The sequence below is a fragment of the Lepidochelys olivacea genome (assembly GCF_965140295.1).
Source record: "Lepidochelys olivacea isolate rLepOli2 genome assembly, chromosome: 6".
Lineage (NCBI taxonomy): Eukaryota > Metazoa > Chordata > Testudines > Cheloniidae > Lepidochelys > Lepidochelys olivacea.
In genome coordinates this window covers 15,353,019-15,380,724 of record NC_140416.1, presented here as the reverse complement: position 1 = coordinate 15,380,724, position 27,706 = coordinate 15,353,019, and the positions used below count along the sequence as shown (strand labels likewise).

Genomic DNA, 27,706 nt, shown 5'->3' with positions numbered 1-27,706 from the left:
CGCGCATACAGGAAGTACTTGGACCTGTGGTCTAGCTGGATGTCCCCACAGCTCCCTCACGGTACCTGTGCTTCGTCCTGTTCTCAGTGATCCAGTACAGCTTCACCACCATCTTTGTGGCTGCCTTCCCCCTCGCCCCGCTACTGGCCTTCTTCAATAACCTCTTTGAGATCCGGCTGGATGCCATCAAGATGGTGCAGCTGCACAGGCGCATAGTGCCTAGGAAAGCCAAAGACATCGGTGAGCAGGGGCCAAGGGGAGGGGCTCTCCATGAAGAGCATGGGCCCAATAAAGAAGGCACTATGGGGAGGGTGGGGAAGGGCTAATCTTACCCCAAGACTTAACAATGGCACTAACTACTGCAGCCAACTCTTTCCCTAAGTCATGGTGCCAGAACATTTGTCTGCTCCCGTTTCTGCTGTTCCAGGGGACAGTTAGAGATAGAGGGTGCATTTGAAGAGCTGGGGGGAAGGGGCAGGAGTGGAACAGCAGGGGGGCTGTAAGTCGGGACTGAGGCGCATTGTAGAGGCATGGGTAGAATCTAGATACACTTTGCTTTGGCCAAGAACGCATTGCTAGTTCCTCACGTTCATACGCAGCCCGTCCGCCCGCCTCAGTGGGTGGATACGGTACTGGGTAAGGCTCATCATTGTAGTGCTCTTACTGATGCACGGCTGCTGTGCTGGGCCACCCCGCTGTGCCCCACAGAGCACAACTCCAGAGATCAGCCTGGTCAAGCCCAATCCTCCTCCCATTCGTGGCAATGGCAAAGCTCGCAGAGCAGTGTCCTGGCCACCAACGCAGCTGTGGGTATGCCTAGCTGGGTGTGTCTCTGACTTCTGTTCTCTTTCAGGCATCTGGCTGCAGGTTCTGGAGGCCATTGGTATTTTGGCCGTCATTGGCAACGGCCTGGTGATCGCCATCACCTCAGACTTCATCCCCATGCAGGTCTACAAATACACGTACAGCCCCTGCAAGCTGCAGAAACGCACTGATATCAAGTAAGTGTCACCCCACAACTGCCACAGCCTTTCCAGAACCGCGGCCACCTTGCTCGCTTTCTGCGTCTGAGTGAGCCTGTCCCTGTTGCACGGGGAAAGCCATCTCTCCCAGCACCACTGGGCGGCAAAGCCCAGCCAGGACCTTGGGAGCTCTGCTGCTACCCTACGTTCCCTCTCGCTCCTTGTGGCTCTTGGGATGGTCCCCACGAGTTCCGGGAGCTGCAGCTGCTCCCAGGGTTGAGCCTGTAGGATGTGAGGCTGCATGGTCTTCCCAGCAGTCCTTGCTCTAAGACGCACAGTAGGCTATTGGGAAGCCTGCAGAGGGATAAAGAACCAGCCAGATTTGGCACAGGTGAGGTAGTGATCTCTAGAGGGACGAGCAAGAACTGCAGCCAAAGTTATTTTCCACTCCCATTTCCACAGAGCAGATCTGTTGACAAGTTGGTATCTGCTTTGTACACAAATAATGCAAACACCTGCTAATTGTGCTCAGATGACTACCAAAAAGATACCCATTCACTGGCTGCTGGCCGTTCTGGCTATTCAGACTAATTAATGCCTACTTTTGAAATAGACACTAAAGTAATCCACACAGAAATCCATAGTGAAGCTCTTACATTTTGTGTAAAAACAGCTGTTAACTGCGGCTGTTAGCACTGCAAGAGTGCACTTGGTCGTGTTTTTCACACTGGGCTACCCGCTTCCTACAATGTGATCTAATTCTCTACATGTGGAGTCAATAATTGATTGTTTTAATTGTGTGGTTTGGTCAAGCAGTAAAAGAGTGGATTAGTCCCAGCCTGGAACAGTCTCTCAGCCCCTCTCTAAGAAGCACCCTCTCTCTCTCTCCTTCCACTCCTCCCCCCACTACAGAAAGGATGTGGACAAATTGGAGAGAGTCCAGCGGAGGGCAACGAAAATGATTAGGGGGCTGGGGCACATGACTTATGAGGAGAGGCTGAGGGAACTGGGCTTATTTAGTCAGCAGTAGAGAAGGGGGGGGTGGGGGGATGGGATTTGATAGCAGCCTTCAACTACCTGAAGGGGGGTTCCAAAGAGGATGGAGCTAGACTGTTCTCAGTGGTAGCAGATGACAGAACAAGGAGTAATGGTCTCAAGTTGCAGTGGGGGAGGTCTAGGTTGGATATTAGGAAACACTATTTCACTAGGAGGGTGGTGAAGCACTGGAATGAGTTACCTAGGGAGGTGGTGGAATCTCCATCCTTAGAGGTCTTTAAGGCCTGGCTTGACAAAGCCCTGGCTGGGATGCTTTAGTTGGGGTTGGTCCTGCTTTGAGCAGGGGGTTGGACTAGATGACCTCCTGAGGTCTCTTCCAACCCTGAGATTCTATGATTCTAAATCCCACCCCCTTAAATTGCACTGCTCCAAAAATCCATCCCTTCTCCCTTTTCACCAACAATCTCTCCTCCCTGTGCATTCCATGCCTTGTCTTGTCTCTGAGTTGGATCCTGCACAAGGTAGTGTGTCCTCCATTCCCTTGACTTCACTGGGAACTCGGGGTGCTGGGCAACATCCAGAATCAGCCCTTTACATTGCTCTCTGGGATGGGGAATGTTTCTTGAGCTATAGGCCCATTCATGCCGGGGCCTGAGCACGTCCTGGGAGTTAATAAGAGCCCTTGGCCCCCAAGGGAGTTGAAGGTGCTCAGCACTTTGCAGAGACAGTTCTTATGCTTAGGAAACACTGTGTAATTTTATGATTTTTAATAAGCAGCTCTGAGGCCTTGTTCCTGCACCATCAAAGTCAATGGGGCTTTTGCCATTTAATTTCAACAAGAGCAGGATCAGGACTTAGATTCCCACCCTGAAAAGAACTGCCTGGAAGCAAGCTAAAGATGCCCATCTCTTCTAATCCTCACCTGGGTATCCTTGCCTGGACGACCCCATTGGAGCACTATTGAGCCACTGTCTAGTGCCATGTTTTCTCCCTATGCAGCTGTTTGACAGGTTACATCAACTACAGCCTCTCGGTGTTCCGTGTCCAGGACTTTGAGTGGCAGATGAAGCTGCCCGAAAAGCTTCCAGATTTTATGAGGAGTGGGATCACAGAATGCAGGTAAAAGGGGACAATAGCATGGATCATCATCCAGTCACACATGTCCATAGGTGCTGGAACTAGGGGTGCTGGAGGTGCTGCTGCACCCCCTGGCATGAAGTGGTTTCCATTATATACATAGTGTACAGTTTGGGTCAATGGCTCTCAGCACCCCCACTATACAAATTGTTCCAGCCCCCCTGTACACATCCTCACAGTAATACCCTCCCTCCCATCCCCAACAAATATTGCAAATATCGTCTACAAAAAATATCTTGAATGTTTTAAGGTAACATTGGCATGCCTCCCTTCAGCTCCCACACTTACTGGGAAAGCGAAAGACAAGATCTGTAGCTGGTGTAAATCAGTTTGGATCCCCTGAAATCAATGGATCTATGCTGCTTTACGCCAGCTGGGGATCTGTGAGTGGACAACGGAATGGTCAGCTGGAGGAAGCCGTATTGCCTCAGCCGTCTATACCTGAACTGAACAAGGCTGCCCTGGGGCCAAGAGGGAAAGGGAGTAAATGAACCAGTAAGCCTCTCCTGTGACTCGCAGTTGGGGGGGGGGGCGGAAAGATGGACTGTGACCAGTGGGGGATGGGATTTGATGGGCAGTGTACACAGAGCTGATGGGTGTTGTCCTGTAGGTACCGGGATTACAGGAACTCCGATGACTACAACTACTCTGTTCAGTTCTGGCACGTTTTCGCAGCTCGGCTCGCCTTCCTTATTTTGTTTGAGGTGGGTGCTGTGGATGGTGGTTCTGGGGTCGGCATGGGGAAGGAGACTGAGGCGGTGGGGGAAAGAGAGTCACACATTCTTCCCTGGGGAGTGATTGAGCAGTGGAGAGTGTGAGCATGCTTGGCTGGGCACTCTGAGGGTGCTGCTTCCGCACTGGCTTCCTTCTCTTGTCCCCCGCCTGACCTCTTCAATGAGGCAATTAGCTCCTTTATCTTGGCACTGCCCCTTTGCTCAGACCCTCCCCCGTGTTCTCCTGCACTCACCCACACTGTCATAATGTTATACCAATTAATAAGATCCTGATGGTTTTTATTTTAAGGGGATAAGGCAAAATGTCATGTTTGTTGTGAATACAGAAAGAATCATAGTAAGCCGTCAGTTATACCTATAACATTCCATTCAATTTCACATTCATTCACACGGTCATTTATACACACACAGGTTCTGCAAGGATGTTATCATAGTTACCAGCCTTAGAGTTGCTCGTGCCAAGCCACTGGCCAGGTGGCCTGGACACAAAGAGGGAGCAGGGCCTTATCAGATGCGCATCTGATGCTCCTAGAAGTTCGTTTGCAGAATCAGACCCAAAGTCCTGAGTCTTCAGGGTCTGTTCTTACAGGAATCCATCCTCATGTATTTGCCTCGTCATGCTGTTCTCATGTTTGAAGTGGTAATCAATGACTGGTCTCACACAGATGACACAGCAATGACGGAATGACAGTATGTTCTCTTGTTCTTCGGCCCTCCTGTTCTTGGGGCAAGTATGCCCTTAGGGTTATCAGGCTATCTTGTCCACTGTATTTTTCAGCCAGATGGTCCTATTTTAAGGCTGGCACCTCAACCTTTAATCTTTCGTTCCTCATTAAATCATACATACAATCACACTCCAACATATATCTTGTCACATCTGCATTCTATCACCTACTCATCCTTTAACATAACCATTCTAAAATCAGTCTGTAAGACTTCAATAAGTCTATTCATCCCACTTGTTATATCTAAAAGGAAACTAACAGGATAAGCATGCAAGAGTGGGAGGTTCACACATCTTATTCCAGAGTTCAGAAAAACAAAGTTATACCAGCCATAAAGGACAGCTGTTATCTTGTTACTTTTAGAACAATCTCTTTGTCTCTGGATGTGCTTCTACAATTAAAACTGATCTTGTAAAACTAACAGACAATTTCAATCAACAGACTCAGCAGGGTGGCTGAGAAACATGTTTCTTTCTAATGGTCAGGCCAAATTCTGGGGTCTGCTGTGGAGTCACTTTTCTTAAATTTCTTATATCAGAAATATACCAGTTATCAATCTAGTCCAACAATCGCTTTCCCTCTCCCCTACCCCTGTGCCCCTGCTGACAATCATTCACTCCTGCTGTTAGTCCCTTGCTCACTTGCCAGTTGCCCTTTAGTCACCTGGACATGGCATTGCCTAGCAGGAAAAACAGCCACTGCCCTTGGCTGGAGCAAATTAGGGCAGCTTCAAGTCAGCTGTGCTGGGAGTGGTACCATTGCAAAGCTGGCATTTCAAAAGGGAGTGTGGGGTGCAGCCAGAGTCAGACAGAAAGCTAAGAGAAACCAGGGACTGTGGGTCCTCATGGCCTGATCTGCCACCCTCTCTGGCCCAGGTTTCCCAGGACTGGAATGAGGGGGGGGGTTGATGTTTTGGGGGGGTCCCGTAGTAGCCTGTATTCGGGGCCCTAATGGGAGGCATTACCCCATAAATCATCCCTGGATGCAGCACTCTGTGTGTGTGTGTGTGTGTGTGTGTGTGTGTATTTTGATTCCGATCGAACTCCCACTGAAGTCAATGGGAATTGGATTGGGCACTGGATTGGCTCGCGTACTTGGTATATGCCAATATAGCAGTTGAGCATGGCCATGGAGCTATTAGTCCTTGCTAATCATTGCTGGGTCACTGATCACAGCTTGTCTCCCCTGAGAACGGGTTCTGACTGCATGGTGGGCTCTGCTTGCTCATTTCAGCACGTGGCTCTGTGCATCAAGTTGATTGCAGCCTGGTATGTACCGGACATCCCCCAATCGGTTAAGAATAAGCACCTGAAGAAAAAATATGAAAATCTACAGAGAGAACTCAGGTTGGTGTATTGTTCTAGGAATAGCTGTGAAGGGTCCTGGAAGGCAGTGTGATCTAAAGCAGGAGACCTGGCTTCTTGTCCTGATTGGCTGTGTGACCTTGGGGTTAGTCACTGCACCTCCTCTGCACAGATTCCATTAATAGTAGCTGCTCTCCCTCAACCACTGCTCCACTCAAAGGGCTACTCTGAATAGGAGTGGGCAGAGCAGAAAGGTGGAACAGAATGGTCTCTGCTGGGGCTTGACAACAGCTTACGTTCTGCCTAGGCTGGAGTCAGTATAAGGGATGATAAATGGTCTGTGTTGGCCAAGTGTCCTCTTTACTCCACGGGCAAAGCCTAGGCATCCTAGGGTCTTAACTACCAATTCTACCACAGGTCAACCTCCTGACATCTAACCTGCCTGTTCAGTAGAGGAGGTGTGAGATGGAGGCTGGTGGCATCTGACCTCTTAGAAGAGAGTCCTGCAAGCATTGGTTAGCCTCCCAAAGGAAGCAGTGGAAGCACTATCTGGGTTTCACTTAAAACTAGACTGGGGAATAGAAGGTGCAATCCATCCTTGGCCCCTGGAGGCTGGATTAGCCCAGTGATTCTCCAGTTTTTTCATTCTGGAAACTGCCTCATACAAGAGACAGAGTGCACCTCTGAGGGATCCGCCTGCCCTCCCAATCCCCCCATGCTTGGCTAGCCACATTCCTCATTCTGCAGAGCATGAGGGAGGGCTCCACAGCCCTTTACTAATCCATAGACCACAGCTTGAGAACCCCTGGATTAGATGACTCAAAACTAAAGATGGTCAGAAAATTTGGGATTTGGGGGAGGGGACTTCCCCCTCCAGAAAACTTCCACAGAAATGAAAATTTCTCAACTTTCCATGGAAAAATCTTGACTTTTTTGGTGAAAAGTCAAAATTTAAATATATCTGCTGAAAACTGAAGAAATGCTGCTGTAATGCCAATGGGAACTGTAGTTCAGATGCGTCATGCTGCCATTCTCCTTTGCGGGTTGGACTGTATTTCACATGGAGCTCCACAGTCTCCCTCTATTAATAAAGGGAAGTGGTAAGTCATGGGAGTCCCAGATCCTGTTGCATTATGGGAGATGTAGCCCAGCTAGGAAACCCAGCCCGCAGAGGAGAATGTGGACATGGGGGAACAAAACTACAAGTTCCAGGAGACACTGTGATGGTATATCCAAATCAAAATATGTTAGCTTTCCGCAGTTTGGGTTTTTTTCCAATATAATCTAAATTTGCTGAGACTAGCAGACTCTTTCCACAAAAAGCCTTTTAATTGAAACCCTGCTTGCCACAGTAAAATAACTTTGCTAGAGTATTTTCGACCAGCCTTTCTCACTGGTTCTTACTCATCTCAATTTTGATTGTTCTGTTCAATAACTCTGCTGGTGTCACTGGAACAACCTGGATTGTTTCTGTATCTTCCAGCATAATGGATCGCTCTACAGAAGTGTAGCAAGTCACTGCGCACACGGTAGGGGGCAGAAGCAGAGACTGCAGACCCAGTATCCAGCAGGACAGTGCTGTGGGCTTTGGAGGCACTATACAGGCACCTCCCACAAACCTTGCAACTGCAGTTCATTCTCTCCTGTTGTTTTGGACTTTGCCTCTTAACTGTGGGGGAAACAATGCAATGGTAAACTTGCATAAGCAGATCCTTTAGAATCTCACTGTGGCAGGGAACAAGAGGGTATCTTTAAGAAATGCTGCATTTCAAAGATGTCTCAGAGCTGGGCGGAAACCTTTGCAGTGTTGGCCAAACATAACACTTTGTCCGATTTTTCAAAGAAGCCTAAAAAGGGCTAGATTTTTTTGCTGAATTTGTCATGCTTTTTCACCATCAGGGGCAGACACGATTTTACCCCTGCACCCACCTCCCACATTGCTAAGAGGAAATACCATACAAGGCCCAAGTCTATGGGGATGGGTGGGGTTACCCTGTCTGCTGTACCAACATTGTCCCCAGTTTGGAGGGACAGTCTCTGTCCAGCTGACTCTCCTTCCTATCCTATGTCTAAGACCTATTTCTTGATTAGATGGAATTGATCTCGAGAGACCAGATTCCTGACTGCTGATCCCTGGTTCTTACTGTATTGATGTGTGACCTTGTGCAAATTAACCTCTTAGGTGCCTCAGTTGATGTAATGGGGCAGACACCTATCTACCTCACCTGGATACTGTGCAGCTTAAATAATTAATATCTAAAGCACTTTGAGGCCTTGTCTACATTGAGAATTTGCCCTCATTCCATTACTCGGTGACCAGCCACTGCAAACTCCAAGTACACACAAGGAAATACTGTGTTTGGCAAGGGTGGAGCTCATCTCAGTTTCAAACAGCAGTTAGTTCCACTGAAGCACAGTGAGGCTCTTCTTAGCTGTATATGGGATTTGCTCTGGTGCAGCAAGTGACACCAATTGCTGGCCTATGTAAACCAGCCCTTGGATCCTTTCAGAGATCCTGTGTTAGCATTTCATTTAGTCAGGCTAATCTACGGCAGGCAACCTGGCTTTATCTTCAGTAGTTCATTTTAATCCTTCACTTGTCATTAAACTGGGCTCACTGGCTGGGCTGTGGAGTAGATTGCTTACTTTCTCTATCCCCTTTGTATTTCATATGTCTCACCAGTCCTCCTCCTTCCAGTGGAGAACCTCAGTGCTCCAGTACACCTCCATCACCCAGAAAGCTGCTCTTCTCTCTTTTACTAAAGTGATTACAGCAGCCACCTAGCCAGGTGGAGGGAACAGGGGGAGTGATCTTTAATAAAAAAAAAAAAGGGGGGGGGCCCACCCGCTGGGGCGCTTTTACTCACCCAGCAGCACTCCGGGAGCGGGCCCTCACTCATTCCGGGTGTCTTTGGCGGCACTGAAGGTCCCACCCCTGGAGTACTGCCGATGACCCAGAGCGCCGCTGGGTGAGTAAAAGCGTTGCGGGAAAATTTAAAAGGCGCCAAGACATTGCCAAGGCGCCACTTGTGCTCAGTCCGGGAGTGGCCACTGCCCCGCTCCCCCCGCAGCTACGCCACTGGATCACAGTTGTTCCTCCTATGGGTAAGGGTGCAGAGCAGGGCCTTACCCTAAATCTCCTACATCCCAAGCAAGTACCCTAACCACTGGACAGTAATGGGGTAGGGTGGTTCCCTCTCTTAAACCCTGCGCTTGTTGGCACTTCACTCCTGGCTAGTTTAGGCCACTCCCCGCTAAGCTGGCTGGCTTCAGAAGATCCCTTCCATAGGCACCTAACTCTCCCTATGCCCTTGTATGGGGAGCCTGAGCACCTAGCTCAGGGTGATGATTCCACGAGGTGGCAGGCTGCCTGAGAGCTAGGCATTACAATGCTTAGGTACCTTTGTGGATCGGGGCCCTTGTCAGCCTTCAATGAGGACTGACAGCTAGGTTGGAAAAATGTTAGTGTCAGAGTCACAGAGCTAAAGCTCAGTTGGAACACGCCCAGTGGAAAACTCCTAAATCTGCAAACGCACAGGTAGATCCCAGTACTGCAGTGAATCCTGTGTGGGAAGATCCCTTTACACTAAGTGCCAGGGAAAGCTGGGGTCCACCGACTTGGAGCCTGTTATAGGATCGGGGCCTTTTAACGGGGCCAAGCTAAACCTAAGTGAGACAGACTTAAACTCCTGCAACAAAGTTTCAGTGGTTTAGCTAAATTGGTTTAATTCATATATAGGGCTTGCCCACATGCGGGGGTTTAAAATCACATTAACGTTAGCTAGTGAGCACTCAAATGACCTTCCCTGCCCACACATGCTGCAGTTCTTCCAAGTGGACAACTGGCCCAGAAATACTTATTCTCCAATCACCTTTGAAAGTTCCTTGCATATTGAAGTAGTGCAGACTAACGTTGACATTCACGCACGCCTCATTTCACACTAGGCTGGCAGTATGCCAGCTTCTATCCGACTGTACTTTGCCAGGACCAGCCTGTCTGTTTACCTGTGTGCCCTCCACTGCTCTGGGGTCATGTTGCCCAGATCTCCCCTCCCTGTTCAAATGCTGGCAGGAGGCCAGGAACAGTCCATTTGTTCCTGGAGTACAGCCCTCAAGCCTTCCAGCGGTGCTATTACTGCCATCTAATGCCTTATGCAGCAGCATGGAAACCTGCGGAGATCTTTGATTGCCTTGCCATCTGGGGAGACGCAAGGGTGCAGGCAGCACTTTCAAAAAAAAAAAAAATCACCAGAATAACGCAGTCTATGAAGACATCTCTAAATAGATGGCCCCAAAGGGTCACAGTAGGACCCTATTCAATGCCACAGCATGAGCAAAGCACTGAAAAGCCACTACAAGAAAACGAGGGACAAAAGATAGACCTCTAGCAACGTGTGACCTGTCTTTACTATGAGACTTTTCTGCTGGGATGCCATTATTGGTGCAAATTCTGTATTTAGACAAGTCTTCAATGTGTAGTTTAAGGATTTTCTAGTTTTCTTAAATAATCAAGCCAATTAAATGCAAATCCACTACCAGCCCTACCACATTAAGGCTGAGCAACAAAGCACTCGGAGACAGGACGTTCCAGACGTTGATTCTTGCTGTCGTCATTCCTGTTTTCCTTGTTCAATATCAGCTCTAAAAAAGTATGTATTTAATCTATGCCAGAAAGTATATGGCCTAAGCACAGTGACTGAATGAATCTTGCAGGCAAAAAACTCTTAGCTTTTCTAAGATCCTGATTTGTGAATTTTTGATTTGTCAGCCTTGTGCTAATGCTAGGTTCTACATTCGTTATTCACATATAAGTGACTAGATTGTGAATCACGGCAGGGGAATCAAGCCCTGATTCAGCCTAGCATGCAGGCATGTGTGTAACTTTAAGCATGTGACTAGTCCACAGAAGTCCAATGTGGCCACTCCAGGGCCCCCCCATTGGACTTCAGTGGACTAGTCACATGCTTAAAGTTACACATGTGCTTGTGTGCCATGCTGAATCAGGTCATTAATGCAGCCATCGCCAGACTGATATGGCATTTAAAATATTTTCCTGGCCTCCCTTATTTTGGATGCCAGGTATGTTGTCCATATTTTAAAATGCTCAGTAATGGTGGCTTGAAATATTGTGCACTGATATTGTAATTTTTTTAATAAAGGCAGTTTTATACAATAAACTTTGTTTGTTTTTAAAAGATGTTGCTTCAGCTTATTAAGCAAAGAGTTGGGCTGGGTTTGGATGGTAAAGAATTGAAATGTGAAGGCCATTTTAAATATTGGCTTGAGGGCAGGACCGTGAACTTGTTAGAGTTGTTAGTCATTAAGGTATTGGCATGGGATGCGGGCCATCTGGGTCAGTTTCCAGCTTTGATACAAACTTCCTGTATGACTGGGGATGAGTCACTTCAGTAGAGATTTTCAAAGCTGCCCCAGGCATTTGGAGGTGCGGTGTCTAAATCTCTGAGCCAACTTTGGAAAGCTCAGCCTTTAATCCTGGTGTCAGTTTACCCATCTGTAAAATGGGGATAATACTTCCCATACTATTTAGGGGAGTTGTGAAAATATGTGTGTTAGTGTCTGGGAAGGGCTCAGATGATACAGTATGGGGTGGAAAATACATACATTGTGCTAGGCATTTACAAACTTATTAGGGTAACATTTTCAAAGCACTTGTGATGTAAGCCTGATTTACGCACAGGTTTTGTACCAATAATTATTTCAATGAGGGTTGTTTGTTTTTAAATCTGAAATAGTTAGAACAGTACAATCCAGTGCTAAAAGGTGCTTATATCGGTATGGCTTTTTCCATATGGGAAGGGGAACAAGTTTTCTCTGTATGAAACACTTTTATATCAATATAACTGTGCCCACATTAGGGCTGTTGCAACTGCTTTTTTATGTACACTTGCACACTAGATCCTACTGTAGTGATATTTTTGGATTTGAAAGGGATCCCTGACACATTTTGCCCAGAGCGTTGAAATGCTCTTTCTGGCATTGGTGAAAGCTATTGTAAGTAGTTTTACTGAATTGGCTTAATACCATAAAATGCATTATGTTGGCTATGAATACTAACCTCACATTTATATAGCAACTTTAATCCCAAAGCACCTTCACACAGTCAATCCTTCACGCATCACTGAAATGCAGCCACCTCTGAATTGCAACACTGTGAGCTGTACACAGTAATTCTACAAGCTTAGCACAGAAAGTAAGGAAGAATACAGTAGCAAATTGAGATGGCAGGGAGAATCTGAACAGGAGGATGCAATTAGTCAGACTCCTGTCTCTTTAGAGATGGCACCTCTAACAGAACACTGGCTACAAATCAGTACTGAGTGAGAGAGAAGAGTAATATGCAGAGTTTTATCACCACCACTTTTTGCCATGCTTGGGTTTCCCTTTAATGTAAAGATCAGCCTAAGCCTGTTTAACTTGTAAAATCTGACAAACCCACAGCCCAACCTGGTACAGCTGCAGGTCATACCCAACAATAAAAATAAAAAGTTATTTACTGCACTGTCTCAGGGATCACAGCTTCTGGTTTGGCTTCTCCATCTAAAAGCCATGAAGTGCTGAGGGTTAACTCAGCAGTGAGAATGGCAAGGCAAGGTAATAAATAGAAACAACTCCTAAGTATGTAACAATTGCACAAGTGCACAGCTGGCTTATCTGAGCTTGCACAGCTTCAAAATACATTGCTCTGAGTCCACAATGGTGCTTTTATTATAGTTACTGGGAGCTGCATGTACAAATCAAGGGCTGTATCTGATCCTGAGGTTCATACTCTACTCAGGGCCAGATTCTCAGCTGCTGTAAATCAATGTAGCTTTACTGAAGTCAACAGAGTTACTGATTTACATGAGTATCACCCCTATCATCATCATGCAACCTTGGGGCTTTCAGTGGAATTGCATAGGAGAGCAAAATTTGTCCCTAAAAGCTTTTTTCTTTTCATTAGTCTAAGTTGCTGGAAAGGACTTTAGTATCTCATTCCCACCTTTAAGGAACATTGTGATGCAGGGTGAGATGCTGGCACCAAGCTCTTTAGAGGAGTCCATCATTTGGAGTGGGGAGGGAAGGGGGTGGATCTAACATTAATTGACAGCATTCTTTGCCTTTCCACACTTATGGATAGAAATACCTCCTCCTGGCTGAATTCCACTCTCCTAATTAGGCGACAGGGAGAATACAGCAGCTATTAAAGAACCCATCTAACACAGCTAGAATTTTAGTTGATCCAATTCAGCAGGGATCAACTCAGAGACACATGCTGCTTTGTGTCCTCTTATGTTCTCTGCGGTGCTGACAACTTCGCACAATAAAAGTGGTTGATTCTGGAAGACAAGGCTTTCACTCTGGCAGTGAATTGTCTCTGCGCACAGGATGGGTTGCTATCATGCTCAGGAGCATGGAGCGCTGAAAGGAAAGTTACACAGACCCAGGATGCTGGTTCAGAACCGTGTCTTCTGTCATCTGGCCCTTCCTTTCCTGCCTTAATTCAGCCCAGCTGGGTTCCCATGTTCATTTCCACCCACCCACCGCAGATCAGTGCCTCTTGGGAGCGGGGAGGCTCAATTTAAATCAGGCAGGTACCGCTAAACAGTTCAATGCTGATGGTTTTTCCTCACCACACAATGCAAGGCTGATGCTGACCATTATTTAAGGGCACCTTTTTAAGCAAAAAAATGGGGGTCCTGCTCCAGCACCCCCTGAATTCAGTGGCCCGAGTCCTGGCTCCTGCAGCCCGGGGGCTCATCCGTCCTACGTAGCTAGGCTTTTAGACCATGCCCATCCCCGTGGCCTCTGGGACCGAGGCCGGAGACCCCTGACCCGCCCTGCTGCCAGGGGGTCCCAGGGCTGAGCGGAGGTGGGGACGTCGGTCACAGGCAGCCCCTGGGGTGCCGTGGATGAGGCTCCTCCCACCTGCAGGCTCCCTAATCCCCTCCGCCAGGGCCAGGGCCCCGCCCTCCTCCGCCGCCGCAGGCTGGGCGGTGTCTGGGCGGGGCCACGGCTGAACCCCGCCCGGTGCATGCCGGGAGCTGTAGTCCTCTCCCCCTGGAAATCTCAGCCCCGCGGCTGCCGCGGGACTAGCACCCCAGAGTGCCCCGCGCGGGGCGGTGGCTGCTGGGAGGCGAAGAACCGCCCCTCCGCCTCCCTGGGCGCGGGTTCCCATGGCAACTGGGCGGTGCCTGGGTGCAGGTGCCAAGAAGCCTCCCCGCCCCCACCCACCGCACAGGCTGCCCCCGGGGTGGGGGCCCCTGGACGGAGATAGGTAGGAGTCACCCCGGACACGGCCCTGTCCCCGGCCAGCGCAGCTCCCCAACAGGCCCTTAGTCAACCCAGCTGCCCTCAGACCCCAGTGCCACCTGCAGCCCCGCAAGGCCACCCCCAGCCAGCCCAGCCCCCCAATATCACCCCCACCCAGATCAGCCCCCAACACCCCACCACAGCCAACCCAGCTCCCCACAGCCCCCCCTGCCACCTGCAGCCACCCCAGCGTCATCTGCAGCCCCCCAGCTCCCCAAGGCCACCCCCAGCCAGCCCAGCCCCCCAATATCACCCCCACCCAGATCAGCCCCCAACACCCCACCACAGCCAACCCAGCTCCCTGCAGCCCCCCCTGTGCCACCTGCAGCCACCTCAGTGTCATCTGCAGCCCCCCAGCTCCCCAAGGCCACCCACAGCCAGCCCAGCCCCCCAATATCACCCACAGCCAGATCAGCCCCCAACACCCCACCACAGCCAACCCAGCTCCCCGCAACCCCCCCTGCCACCTGCAGCCACCCCAGCGTCATCTGCAGCCCCCCAGCTCCCCAAGGCCACCCACAGCCAGCCCAGCCCCCCAATATCACCCCCACCCAGATCAGCCCCCAACACCCCACCACAGCCAACCCAGCTCCCCACAGTCCCCCCTGTGCCACCTGCAGCCACCTCAGTGTCATCTGCAGCCCCCCAGCTCCCCAAGGCCACCCACAGCCAGCCCAGCCCCCCAATATCACCCCCACCCAGATCAGCCCCCAACACAGCCAACCCAGCTCCCCGCAGCCCCCCCTGCCACCTGCAGCCACCCCAGCGTCATCTGCAGCCCCCCAGCTCCCCAAGGCCACCCCCAGCCAGCCCAGCCCCCCAATATCACCCCCACCCAGATCAGCCCCCAACACCCCACCACAGCCAACCCAGCTCCCCACAGCCCCCCTGCCACCTGCAGCCACCCCAGCGTCATCTGCAGCCCCCCAGCTCCCCAAGGCCACCCACAGCCAGCCCAGCCCCCCAATATCACCCCCACCCAGATCAGCCCCCAACACCCCACCACAGCCAACCCAGCTCCCTGCAGCCCCCCCTGTGCCACCTGCAGCCACCTCAGTGTCATCTGCAGCCCCCCAGCTCCCCAAGGCCACCCACAGCCAGCCCAGCCCCCCAATATCACCCACAGCCAGATCAGCCCCCAACACCCCACCACAGCCAACCCAGCTCCCCGCAACCCCCCCTGCCACCTGCAGCCACCCCAGCGTCATCTGCAGCCCCCCAGCTCCCCAAGGCCACCCACAGCCAGCCCAGCCCCCCAATATCACCCCCACCCAGATCAGCCCCCAACACCCCACCACAGCCAACCCAGCTCCCCACAGTCCCCCCTGTGCCACCTGCAGCCACCTCAGTGTCATCTGCAGCCCCCCAGCTCCCCAAGGCCACCCACAGCCAGCCCAGCCCCCCAATATCACCCCCACCCAGATCAGCCCCCAACACAGCCAACCCAGCTCCCCGCAGCCCCCCCTGCCACCTGCAGCCACCCCAGCGTCATCTGCAGCCCCCCAGCTCCCCAAGGCCACCCCCAGCCAGCCCAGCCCCCCAATATCACCCCCACCCAGATCAGCCCCCAACACCCCACCACAGCCAACCCAGCTCCCCACAGCCCCCCTGCCACCTGCAGCCACCCCAGCGTCATCTGCAGCCCCCCAGCTCCCCAAGGCCACCCACAGCCAGCCCAGCCCCCCAATATCACCCACAGCCAGATCAGCCCCCAACACCCCACCACAGCCAACCCAGCTCCCCACAGTCCCCCCTGTGCCACCTGCAGCCACCTCAGTGTCATCTGCAGCCCCCCAGCTCCCCAAGGCCACCCACAGCCAGCCCAGCTCCCCCACCCCCAAGCCACCCCAATATCACCCACAGCCAGACCAGCCCCCCAATGCTCTCCATAGCCAGATCAGCCCCCACCCCCAATACCCCGCCACAGCCAGACCACCTCCCCACAGCCCCCCCCCCCGTGCCACCTGCAGATGCCCCAGTGTCATCTGTAGCCAGCTGAGCTCCTAAAGGCCAGCCCCAGCCAGCCTGGCCTCCTGCCGCAGGCCCCTAACACCCCCCACAGCCAGCCCAGCTCCCCACAGCCCCCCCTTCCCCACCACCTGCAGCCACCCCAGGTCCCTCACCGCCAGTGCCACCCCACAGCTAGCCTGAGGGCTCTGCTGGGCCCCATAATGGCTAGGATTCCCTGCTTGCTTCTCCCCACTGGTTTCCTTGCCTGATCCCATCCCCCAGATTCACTGCCTTCTGCCATTCATACCCTGCCCGCTCCATGGGGATCCCTGCCCACCCAAGGAGTTCTCCACCGCTCCTTCCATTTTCCAGCACCACACCCACCCATGGAGTTCCCTGCTGCTGTTCCTTCCCCAGCCCCCAGTGTTCCCTACCACAGCATGCTGCCCTGCCGTTTGATCCTTGTACTAGGAAGTCCTCGCTTTGCACTAGATCATCACCCCTTTTATGGCATTTTGTAGGCACCTCAACCTGGGAAGGAATCACTCTGCAGGGATGCCTTATTAATATTGGGATAGATCCAGATATACGGAGAACAGTTTTCAGAGAGGCAGCCGTGTTAGTCTGTATCCGCAAAAAGAAAAGGCGTCCTTGTGGCACCTTAGAGACTAACCAATTTATTTGAGCATGAGCCTTCGTGAGCTACAGCTTGGCAACCCTGCGATGCTGGGCCCAACATGCTATGCTCCACTGCAGCTGATCAAGGTGGAGCATAGCATGCTAGAAGGTGATGGTGGCACAATCTGTGTTCTATGGTTTGGAGCAGCTCCGGTGTTCCTGGCAGTGTTTGGTGATTAAAAGTATAAATAGTAATTAGAGATGAGCCTGATCCAAAACTCACCCTTCAAATGGTCCAGGTGTTGGGAAAATTTGGACCTGGATCCAAACATCACATCTGGATCCATATGTTTCTGTAATGGGTGGAGCCAAAACCCTGGATCAGAATACCCTCAAACTTGGAAATAGCTAGGACTAAAGTGACATCCACTCTTTCAACTTAGTTTTATTTCTAATCGTGGAAGCTGAGAGCTCATATCCTGTCATTAGTGTTTTAAATAGAAAGCTGATGAGCAAGTGGCTCTATAGTGGAGAATGAACAGGCTATACAGCGAGATGGGAAGGACTGAGGTTCACCTTTCATATTTTGCTTTGAAAAAAATTGAAAGATTTAAAAAGTTTCATTATTTTTCTTCATTAAAGGGGAAAAGTTACTGACAGAGTACTAAAAAATTCTCTGGAAAAAGAATCACCCATTGAAACTGGAGTGTCAGTATATTATTATGCACTTGGTATTAAATGCTTCATGCTGACATTTTATGTGGAAACTGGTTTCTTTTAAATTGAATTTCAGTGTAAGTTTCTATAAAATGAAAGATCGGAAATGAAAATGCTTTGAGGAGGATTGGTCAGTGAGGAAACTGCAGAATCGAAATGCAGCTAAATTGCAGGAGGGCAGGCTAATGTGGTCAGGTTTCTTAGAAAATGGGTTTGCCTGGTGGCTAGCCAACGTGGTGAGCTTTGCGAGTGAATCCACCACGCATACAGACGAAGTGCACAATCAGGCATGAGGATGCCACCCACCATTTTTAAATGCTGTGTGTTGCTAAAAGCAACGTTTGTCAGGGAGCTTTAGAGGAGCAAAGAGCAGTTCTTTAAAAATCCAGCCTTTGAAAAGCTAAGTGTGTACTCACCACCCATTCCTGCCACACCAGATATTTTAGCCTCTGAAATTCCCTAAGATTTACTCTCTTGAGTTTCTCCGTGTTTCGTTCTTCAGAGATTCATTTGTGTTTTTAAAAAACAGAAATACTGGTTACAGAGACACAGTGAACTCAGATTTTTGTAAAAACTTGTTTTACAATTTTTTGCTAACTCAAAACCAACAAAAATGCACTGCTTGGACACTGTGGCGATTGGCAAGCCCTATATGTAGCTGCCAGGTTTTATACAGTTCCACAGGTGACATTTTACGAAATGTAATGAGCTAATTAGCATATTTACAAACAGTTTGCATATGACTCTAACTTATGATCAATACATCCTGCCCCAAGCAGTGGAGCTGAACAACACTTGACAACTATGAGAGCTGACATAAGGACTCTATGCTAGCCATTTGTAGCCTCGTGCCTAGTGGTCATGTCAAGGAGGGAGGGGTATGGCCAGGTAGGGGACATGGCTTGAGTGCAGCATGCAACAGATATAGGGGATATGGGAAGCTGAGCTCTCTAGTTTTCATCATACTTAGATCCCCAGATGCTCTAGAGCAGGGGTCGGCAACCTTTTAAAAGTGGTGTGCCAAGTCTTCATTTATTCACTTTAAGGTTTCGTGTGCCAATAATACATTTTAACATTTTTTAGAAGGTCTCTCTCTGTAAGTCTATATATCATATAACTAAACTATTGTCGTATGTAAATAAGGGTTTCAAAATGTTTAAGAAGCTTCATTTAAAATTAAATTAAAATGCTGATCTTATACCACTAGCCCGCTCAGTCTGCTGCCAGCCTGGGGTTCCATTCACCTATGCCGGCAGCAGGCTGAGCAGGGCCTGCGGCCGGGACCCCGGCTGGCAAGGGGCTGGCAGCCAGAACCCCAGACCGGCAGTGGGCTGAGTGGGGCTGGCGGCCAGGACCCTAGACCGGCAGTGCTCTGAGCGTTTCAGCCCGCTGCCGTTCTGCGGGTCCATCCGCCGGCTCCTGCCAGCCAGGGTCCTGGCTGCCGGCCCCGCTGCCGGTCTGGGGTCCCAGCCCTGTCCACATAGAGTAGGTACCTACCTTCTCCCTGGTTCTAGACATTCTCGTCCTCTCTCTGCACTGAGATGAGGGTGGGAGTGCACTGAGCACAGGGCTGGGGGTGAAGGAGCAGGCTGGGGATTGGGGTGCAGGGCCTGACCAGGAGCTAGAATGAGGGAGGGGGCTCAGGGTTGGGGCAGGAGGTTTGGGTTTGGAGCGCTTACCTGGGCAGCTCCCATTTGGTGCAAGGGGTGCAGGTGGGAATGTGGGGGTGTGTGTGTGTGCAGGAGCTCCCATTTGGTGCTCAGGGTGGGGGTGGGGATGTGGTGGGTGCAAGAGTCAGTGCATGGGGTGTGGGGGAGCTGGGTATGTGTGGGGGGTGCAGGAGTCAGGGGGCTGGGGGTGTGTGAGGAGGGTGCAGGAGTCAGGGCGGGGGGCTGGGTATGTGGGGGGGTTCCGGAGTCAGGGCTGGGGTTGTGGGGGGTGCAGGGGTCAGGGCATGGGGCTAGGGTGTGTGGGGGGTACAGGGGTGAGGGCGGAGGGCTGGGGGTTGTGGGGGGGTGCAGGAGTCAGGGTAGAGGGCTGAGGGTGTGGGCTGGGGTCGTGGGAGTGCTCCCAGCCCCCTGCCCTGAGCGTCTCACGGCAGGGGGCTGGAGGGGATATGCCCTGATTCTACCCCCCTTCTCCAAGGTCCCCGGAGCAGAGAGCAGGAGCATGCTGCGGCTCGGCTCCGCTTTTCCCCTCTGTAGCAAGAGCCGCCAGCTGATCGGCTGCAGGGAGGGAGAGAGGGAGGGGCAGGAACCCAGCACGCTGGGGGAAGAGGTGGGGGGAGGGGGAAGCTTGCCTGCCCTGCAAGGAGAGAGCAGTGGGCCGGGCTGGACAGGATTTTTAATGGCACATCCCCGGCAGACAGCAGCCTGCCATTAAAAATTGGCTCACTTGCCATCTGTTGCCGACCCCTGCTCTAGAGTATGAGGAGCACAAGTGTGATTTAAAACCTTTGCTCCCTGTTCCTGCCCCAAGGACAGAAACAAAGTAACTGAAAATTGGGCCCATTGTCTTCAGAGCTCTCTGCAAAGTACTTAGCACACTCTTGGTGCTATCTAACTAAATAATATGAACAAAAGCAAAGTCAAACTCGAGTGTTATTGTCCTAGGTAATAGAAGTGCAGAGAACAAACATAGAAATAAATAAGTCACAGGAATAGTGGGAAGATTTTTAACATTATTCCAGTTTTAATAATTTACAATCCACCACATTCCTTTACCTGCATTACTAAGTGGACACTGACAGTAAATACATTCATTGATCATGCTTTCATATGGGAGTGAGGCAATACACACTGCTCCCTCCCACTGCCAATGGCGTGTGGGGTTAGAGGGAGAGTCCTGACTTTGAATGAGATGTAAAGCTAAATGCCTCATCGTTGGTCATTAACAAATATCCAAGGGCACTTTTTTGCAAGAGTAGGTGTGTTACCCTGGTGTATTGACAAAGTTCAAATTAGAATAGTTACAATCTGCCTTCATGAATCCCCCCTTAGTTTCACTTGGACACGGTATCTTCCTTACTTCCTGCCCTTAACTATTGGGTAGGGTTGCTGTGTGCTGTTAAAAACCTGCTGTTTTTAACCCCAGTGATGGCTGCATTTCAATAGTGAATGGAAGGACATGTAAGTAGGGCATGATCCTGCAAGATGCTGAGCACCTCCAATGAGATGCTGAGTGCACTCAGTTCCCATTGTCTTCACTGAGAGATGAGTATTCAGCTCTTTGCAGGATTGGGCCCAACAGTTTGTAAAGTGCATTGGGATGAAAGACACTGTGTACAAATTTAGATCTAGGGCTACATGTTCTGTTGGTATAACTCCATTGAAGTCAACAGAGTTACACCAGAGAATCTGGCCCCTCATTTTAAAATTTATTTGAACCACTTACAGTTTCTTCAGAAGTTCCCTCCCCCGAGGATCAGAGACTTAGGGAAGGGACATCCAGTTTTGTGTTTGGAGAGAAAAGCTGGCATGTAGCATTGCTGAAGCAATCAGCTGAAGCCATGCTGTGCCATCCCATAGTTCTGAGAGAAGACACAATGTAGGCTGCAAACAGAAAAGAACAGTAGGTGTGACATGTCTGACCCTGAGGCTCAGAGCTCTGCAAAAAGCCAATCACAAAGTTGCCTTTGAAAAGGCTGGTAAAGGCATGAGAACTGCACTGTCATCTTTAATCCTTTTCTATTGGATTATTTTTGACAGGTGTGTAACTCACCCGCTTATTGTTTAACAAATCCCATCACGTTTTGTACAGTGATGCAGGATATAGCCACATGCGCATGCCCAGGGCTGCTTGTGGAGATCACGGGCTGTCTACATACATATCAGTGTTCCAGAATAAGAGATAGGACAGAAGAAATTTCACTCAGGTTAGACCCCAGGCAGTGGGGAAGGGTACACAGCATTAAAGTCACCAGCATGATTGGCCTTAATTGGCCCCCTCAGCAGAGTGCAGTGACTACTGAGCCATGGAAACTCAACTTCCCTCCCACTCTAGAAGTGGACCCTACATATGAGGGTTGAGACCCAGTGTGCAGGAAGCTTGCACTGCTGCTGCCCTGGCCAAACAAGACATCAGTCTCCTGAGCTGTCAGTCTGGCAGCATTCACCAACACTAAATTCACAAGGACAAAATCTTTTAACCAGGAGTGGAGTTCATCCCCTACCAGTTGCTCTCCACTTCCCTTACTTCCCTGTCATGTTGCCTTCCAGAGCATAACAAAGGGTCAAACTGAGAGACCGCCTCTCCCCACTATGACAGGACCTACCTCCTTCTTGACTCTTTGCTTACGCCCAGATTTGTGCTCATTCAATGTGCCTCTGTTTTAAAGTACCCAACTTAACTCCTAGGGCCCAGTTTCCAGAGATGCCACAGATCCCGTTAACTTCAGATCAGCTCTAGATGACACCAAGTTAACACCACTAGTGGCTGGTGTCTGTTAGCATTCCCTCCAGTGGGAGGCCAAGACATGCTTCTAGAGGACTGTGCTTATTTGGCTGTACTGACATTTTCTGAATGCCAAAGTCATCCAACTTTTTTTAAAAAGAAAAATGATTTTGCACCATTAGTGTCATTCCATAACCCTGCATATTAAAAGATTCATGGATTTAGCTAACCCCAATCTGTATTTCTTGCTTCCCAATAGAGCTGTAATATCTGTGACACACTTTGTAGTCAAGTGGGATGGAAAAAATATCCCCTTAATAACCAGTTTTATTGCTTAGCCATAAGTGCTTTGTCTCTGCATGGGTAGGGAGTTGGAGCCCAGGGAATAGATTATTTTCTCATTATTAAATTCACAGTGTTGAATAACTGAGAACAGCAAATACAGATGTGGGAGAGAGAGTAACACATTTTGCAAGCCAAGGAGCACAGTACAATGAAGCAGAAGCTTCTGTTATAGAAGCTAAAATACCATACATACAAGACACACACATCTGTGACTAAAGCCTGGTAGGCCACTGGAATGCAAAGACACTATGTAGGCTACCATTTGTTATCAGATACCTTGAAAGCAGGGGTCAGCTGAACCTGTTTGCTGCAGGTGGGAAAGATAACTATTTCACTGGTGGCTTCTGTCTTGTGCTTGAAAATCCAACCAATAGGTTTTGTTTTTTTTTAAATTAAAAGGGTGAGATTTTCGAGATTTTTTTTCAGTATTGGCCCAACTATTCCCACTGAAGTTTTACCAAAGACTGCATTTAGACCAATGATGGGCATTTTTGAAAATTCCATCCTTAATCTCCGTTTGCAGTGTTGTTGTAGCTGTGTTGGTCCCAGGATATTAGAGAGACAAGGTGGCTGAGGTAATATCTTTTATTGGACCAGTTTCTGTTGGTGAAAGAGAGACAAGCTTTCAGGCTCACACAGACTTGCAGAATTGCTCAGTGTAAACTCAGAAAAGCTTGTCTCTTTCACCAACAGAAATTGGTCCAATAAAAGATATTATCTCACCCACCTTGTATCGTTAATTTCCATCAGCTTTTAGGGTTGCAAAGATAACCTTTAAAATATGATCTACTTGTAACCGGCACAGTAGTGTCTGCCTGAGTCTGCAGAGAGTCTGAAGCGATAACTCTGAGAAGTGTGATCTTAGTTGATTCTGAAGTCTAAAGATGCTATGTAATATGCCAGCATTGTTAACTATTTCACTGTTTGTCAAATCTTGCAAGAAAGACAGATGATCATTTAATGCACAATCCTGCACCAGTTAAGGTCATTGTGAATTTTACGGTTGGCTTCAATGGGAGCAGATTTGGGCCTTTATTGAAGATCTCTCAATCAGCTCTGAGTGAAGTCTAACTTTGATGTGACAAATGGACAGAACTGAGATTATGAGAAGAGTTTAGGCAAATGCTGCCACTGGTATCATTTAAGCTCATCCCTGACTGAAAGATTGCATGCTTCCAGCATCAAGAGTTGCCATCCTTACAGCATAGCACATGCCCTATGGACTGTTAATAACACTTTTAATAACTATGGTCTACTGTGTGCTGTTTATCAGCTATTGTGGTTCACCTCAGAGGTGGCTGCATTTCACTGCTGGGTGAGTGCTCAATATAGATATACAAACTGTCAGTTTAAAAATTGTAAAATGCTTTTAAATCATTGAGGGAAAAAGATATAAATTTAAGATATTCGTGTAATAACAGCTACGTTGGATCAGGCACTCTGTAAAGATATCTACTAATAAAGATCTTACATTGTTCCAGTTCAGTCCTTTCCCAGAATATTTCTGTAATTGGCCTTAATGATACATGATGTGGTGGGGGTATACTGCATTTGAACCTGTGCTGTTGTGCCCTATAAGCCAAGCTACAAACAGTTGGGACCCAGAGCTAAAAGCACCAGTAAGTCCCGATGACTTCAGTGGAGCTGTAAATACTCAGCGCCACTCTCAGAATCAGACTAATCACAAGTTTTGGCACGGTGTGTATGTGCAAATGATGCAGTGACTCACTGAATATATAGTTTAGTGTGTGGAATATGAAAAGGAAAAAAGAAAGTTTATATGAATGGCCATCTCTCTACCTGCAGCACTGGGCTTAGGAGATAATGTTACCGATCACATCACGTGCTGTATACAGGTTTAGTCTTGTCTCACTATCTCCATTTACTGTCTGCATTGGAAAGCAGCAGGCTCCTTGGGGTATTTTTTCTTCTTCCCCAGTGGTGGCAGCTTGACGTTAGCAAGTGCTGGAGTATCATGCAAGTCTGGGATAACTGGCTGAGCTCCACAAAGCAGCTGTATTCCCGCAGTGCCAGAGCTGTTGGAGAAAATTCTTGTGCAACCTGCCTCCTCGCTTTGCACTCAGCAAATTCCTAGTCATCTATTTTTCTGCCAACAGGTTGGGTGGGTTTTGTTTTATTCAGTGTGTGTAGGTTTCCTTTTCCCCATACAGTTCAGGTGGAAAGGTAGGAGGAGCAATAGTGGCAGGTGGGAGGGAACTGGCTGTCCCTAGTGCAAGCCTGGAGGCTTGTGATTGGGGGGGAGAGTGGAACGAGTCCTTCAAGCACAAAATGCAGGGCATGGGTTGAACGATGAAAAAAATTACTTAACTGGCAGGGCCAGCCTATTGGATGGTCACGTGAGCAAGGTGGCTGGGATCAGGGAGTGTGCAGCATGTGCAGTGCCCCTGGTTCGGTCTGGAGACCTCTGCCTTAAGCTGGAAGAGGGTTGCTCCGAAAGGTAATCCTTCCCCCTGTGCTTATCTTCTTTGTAGAGTACTGCATTGAGAGGGAGCCAAGGTGGAGGGGAGACTGGCCTCTGTTCTGTCTGTAACAGCTGTGTTGTCAGCCCTCTGCCTTCCCAAGGCTGCCGCAGAGAGTGAGCAGGAAAGGACCACAGCCCCACCAGGTGAGGATCAAATAGAGGTGACGTGGAGCAAAGTGGGAGCTTGGGGCTGGGGGTCGCTGTGTATGGTGCTTGGTGATAAAGGCAGACTCTGCTCCCTTAGAAAAGGAAACAGGGACTGCTGGATCCACAGACTCTCCCCCTTCCCCTTGGTTCCCCAGCCCCACTGGTCCCTGCTGCTCTCCTTTAACCTGCTTGGCCCTGTGGTTTCTCTTCCATCCCTCCTGTGAAAACCCACAGGTTCTTCTGTTACTGCTGTTATACCCGTGAGCTCTGTTCTAGCACCAATCTCGATTGTTTGACCTTGGGGTCCTTACCCACTCCCTGCCGTTTGATCCTTTCTATCCTTTTTCTCTGTGTTTCCCACTGCTTGATCTTGTGGGCTCTCAGTCTGTGATCCCCACTGGATGATACTGCAGGCCTCTGTTATTCCCCTGACTTACAGGCTTCCCATCAATTCCCTGCTTCTTGACACCCTGGCTCCCCTCCTGTGTGACTTCCTGAACCCCTCCTCCTTGCGCTTCCCTGTCAACTGCCTTTCTCCCTGCTTCCTGCCTCTCGGAAGTGGCAGCTCACCATTGTAGTAAATGACAGGTTTCAGAGTAGCAGCCATGTTAAACCGTAGTCTCTAAGGTGCCACAAGTACTCCTTTTCTCATTGTAGTAAATGGCACTATCTTTCCAAACTTCAGCAGTGCCACCCTAATTGTAACGTGCAATACTGGATTTAACTCATCTCAACAGAGTATAAAACTATAGCATAGCTCAATAAAATTGCTGTTCCACCACTGACTTCCCAAGAACTCTGGCCCTTGAAACTATGGAGAGGAAAGCAGAGGCTGAGCTATAATTCTGGGGAACTCACTGAGATACCCCCTCGTCTGGCTTATGCAGCTTTTGGAGACCCTGGGAGTGGGCCAGTCAGCAGCAGCAAAGTGATTCTCTTGGGGCTACCTTCTCTCCCCAGATTGAGGAGGTAGGGGCCTTGCTGCCTGCCTAGCAGCAGATTGCTATGTTATAAAAATATATAACACCAACATGTGTGTTCTCGCTCCAGAAAAATCCAGCTGTCGCCATCTGCACCTTGGACTTTGCCTCTTTGTAGGTTCCTACTACATGAGCTGATCTGACTGTCCTAAACTCTTGCCTAGTGCCCTGCTTGTTCCCCATTGAACATTGTGGGGGGCACTTTGTGCCTTTGTTAGCTCAGGATCACATGTTATATCTGTCCCATTTCTTGTATGACAAGAGTGGCATCTCTAGAAAGCCAAGGCTGCTACTAGCTTGACATTATTCGTCTCCAGCAAAACTGAGCTGCGAGCATTTCTGATTGGGATGGAGGGGGCAGAGGGAAGGGTTCTGACTGGCTTACGAGGGGGCAGCATCTGCTGAAGGTTGGAGTACGTTGCCCAAGTCTAGCAGCTCTTTAACCTGTCAGCTCTGGGTTCCCACACGTGGCAGGGTGGTGGTTGGTAGGAGTTATAAGGAGAGATATTCACAAGGCAGGGATTGGTCTCCTCCTCTTAAACATCCTTCAGCTTGGACTTTGTGCCAGCAATATTTCATGCTCATTGTGAGATAGGAGCAAGAGGGCCCTGGTAGTGACTCTGAGGGATGGGGCCTGGGGGGATAGAAGGACCCTCCTCCACCAAGTCTGAGTGATCGAAGACCGGCTTTTAGGAAGAGTCTGAGCTCTCAGAAGAGGCTGTAGCTTTCATAGACTTCCTCATTCTGGCCCACTGGAACAAAACAGTGTTAGCCATCAACTCCTCTACCAGACATGACTGGACTGAGTCTGAACATCCGCAGCTGTTTAGAAAAAGGGTTCCGAACCTTGGATTTACCCTGCATCAGCAGTGCACGCTCCCAACACATGCCCCTTCCATGCCCCCTCCTAGTTACAGCCAATTAAGTTCCTGTTTCAGTACTTTCCTTCCTGCTGTCTTGCTATCCCAAAGGCCCCTCACCCAATCACAATGGATTTGTGAAGAGATTTGTTACAGAGGCACGTGGGTCTGTCCTGTCTGCTATGAACAGGTGAAAGAGGAGTGTGGTTAACTTATTTCTTCGGAATTTACTTTTTGCTTGATAAAGCTGCACCTATTATAAGTGTGTTTTGGGTGTATCTTGACCCATAATCTGGTCTTCTTTGGAGAGCCCTGCAGAGGGAGCTGTAGCTGCTGTTCCAGCCAGATGAAAGCCTGAGGCCCCCAGACCTTCACCTCCGTAAACAACAGATCCTTTCACTTCCCATCTCATAAGAAAGGGAAAATGTTTCTTCAGGGAAAGGTTCAACTTCAAACAGCTTTGTTGAGAAGTTTGTGTGCCCAGATACAGTTCAGTCCTGGGAAACCTACACTATCTAGGAGCCATCACAGTCCCAAGCTGTAACTTCAGAAGCAGTTTGCATCAAGAGTGTCAAGGAGTGGGGCCCATTCGAGAGAAACTAAGATAAGGGTTATCTCTCTGCCCCTTCCTGTTATGCAGGATGTGTTTATGGTGGTATTAGCCCTGGGAAAATCACTGATAATGTTAACACCGTTTATTTGTTGGTCCAGTATTACACTGTAATCTACAAGCTTTTGCATTAAGAAGGTTCTTCAGGTATATCAGTGCAGATCAACTATCCCACCTTGCCTAGACTGGTTTCGTAGAAACTATTCACACTTTGCAGACCATTTGGGCCTGAAACTGTGTATATGTTGACTAATTTGTTGATCCAATAAGAAGTGTCAATGCCTCTCTTGCCCACCTTTAGTGTAGTGACAGGTTTCAGAGTAGCAGCCGTGTTAGTCTGTATCCGCAAAAAGAGAAGTATTTGTGGCACCTTAGAGACTAACCAATTTATTTGAGCATAAGCTTTCGTGAGCTACAGCTCACTTCATCGGATGCAT

The 27,706-nt window shown here is 49.4% G+C and overlaps 2 protein-coding genes across 6 annotated transcripts in view; both read left to right on the top strand.

Moving 5' to 3' along the window:
- The window catches only part of ANO9 (anoctamin 9), a 41,619-nt gene extending 30,607 nt beyond the window's left edge, over positions 1-11,012 (top strand). For both annotated transcript variants that reach the window (XM_084630581.1, XM_084630582.1), the window contains 6 exons: positions 88-240; positions 854-1,001; positions 2,958-3,077; positions 3,706-3,799; positions 5,788-5,900; positions 7,342-11,012. In XM_084630581.1, the coding sequence (XP_084486707.1) occupies positions 88-240; positions 854-1,001; positions 2,958-3,077; positions 3,706-3,799; positions 5,788-5,900; positions 7,342-7,369 (656 nt within the window). In that variant the 3' untranslated portion in view covers positions 7,370-11,012. The remainder of the gene's footprint in view (positions 1-87; positions 241-853; positions 1,002-2,957; positions 3,078-3,705; positions 3,800-5,787; positions 5,901-7,341) is intronic.
- Positions 11,013-14,061: 3,049 nt separating this feature from the next.
- SIGIRR (single Ig and TIR domain containing) overlaps positions 14,062-27,706 on the top strand; it is a 41,392-nt gene continuing 27,747 nt past the window's right edge. For 2 of the 4 annotated variants that reach the window (XM_084630731.1, XM_084630728.1), the window contains exon 1: positions 24,534-24,816. The gene's annotated coding sequence lies outside the window, so the exon portion shown is untranslated. Of the gene's footprint in view, positions 14,134-24,533; positions 24,817-27,706 lie in introns of those variants that run through there. The other 2 variants (XM_084630729.1, XM_084630730.1) reach the window with 2 other exon arrangements.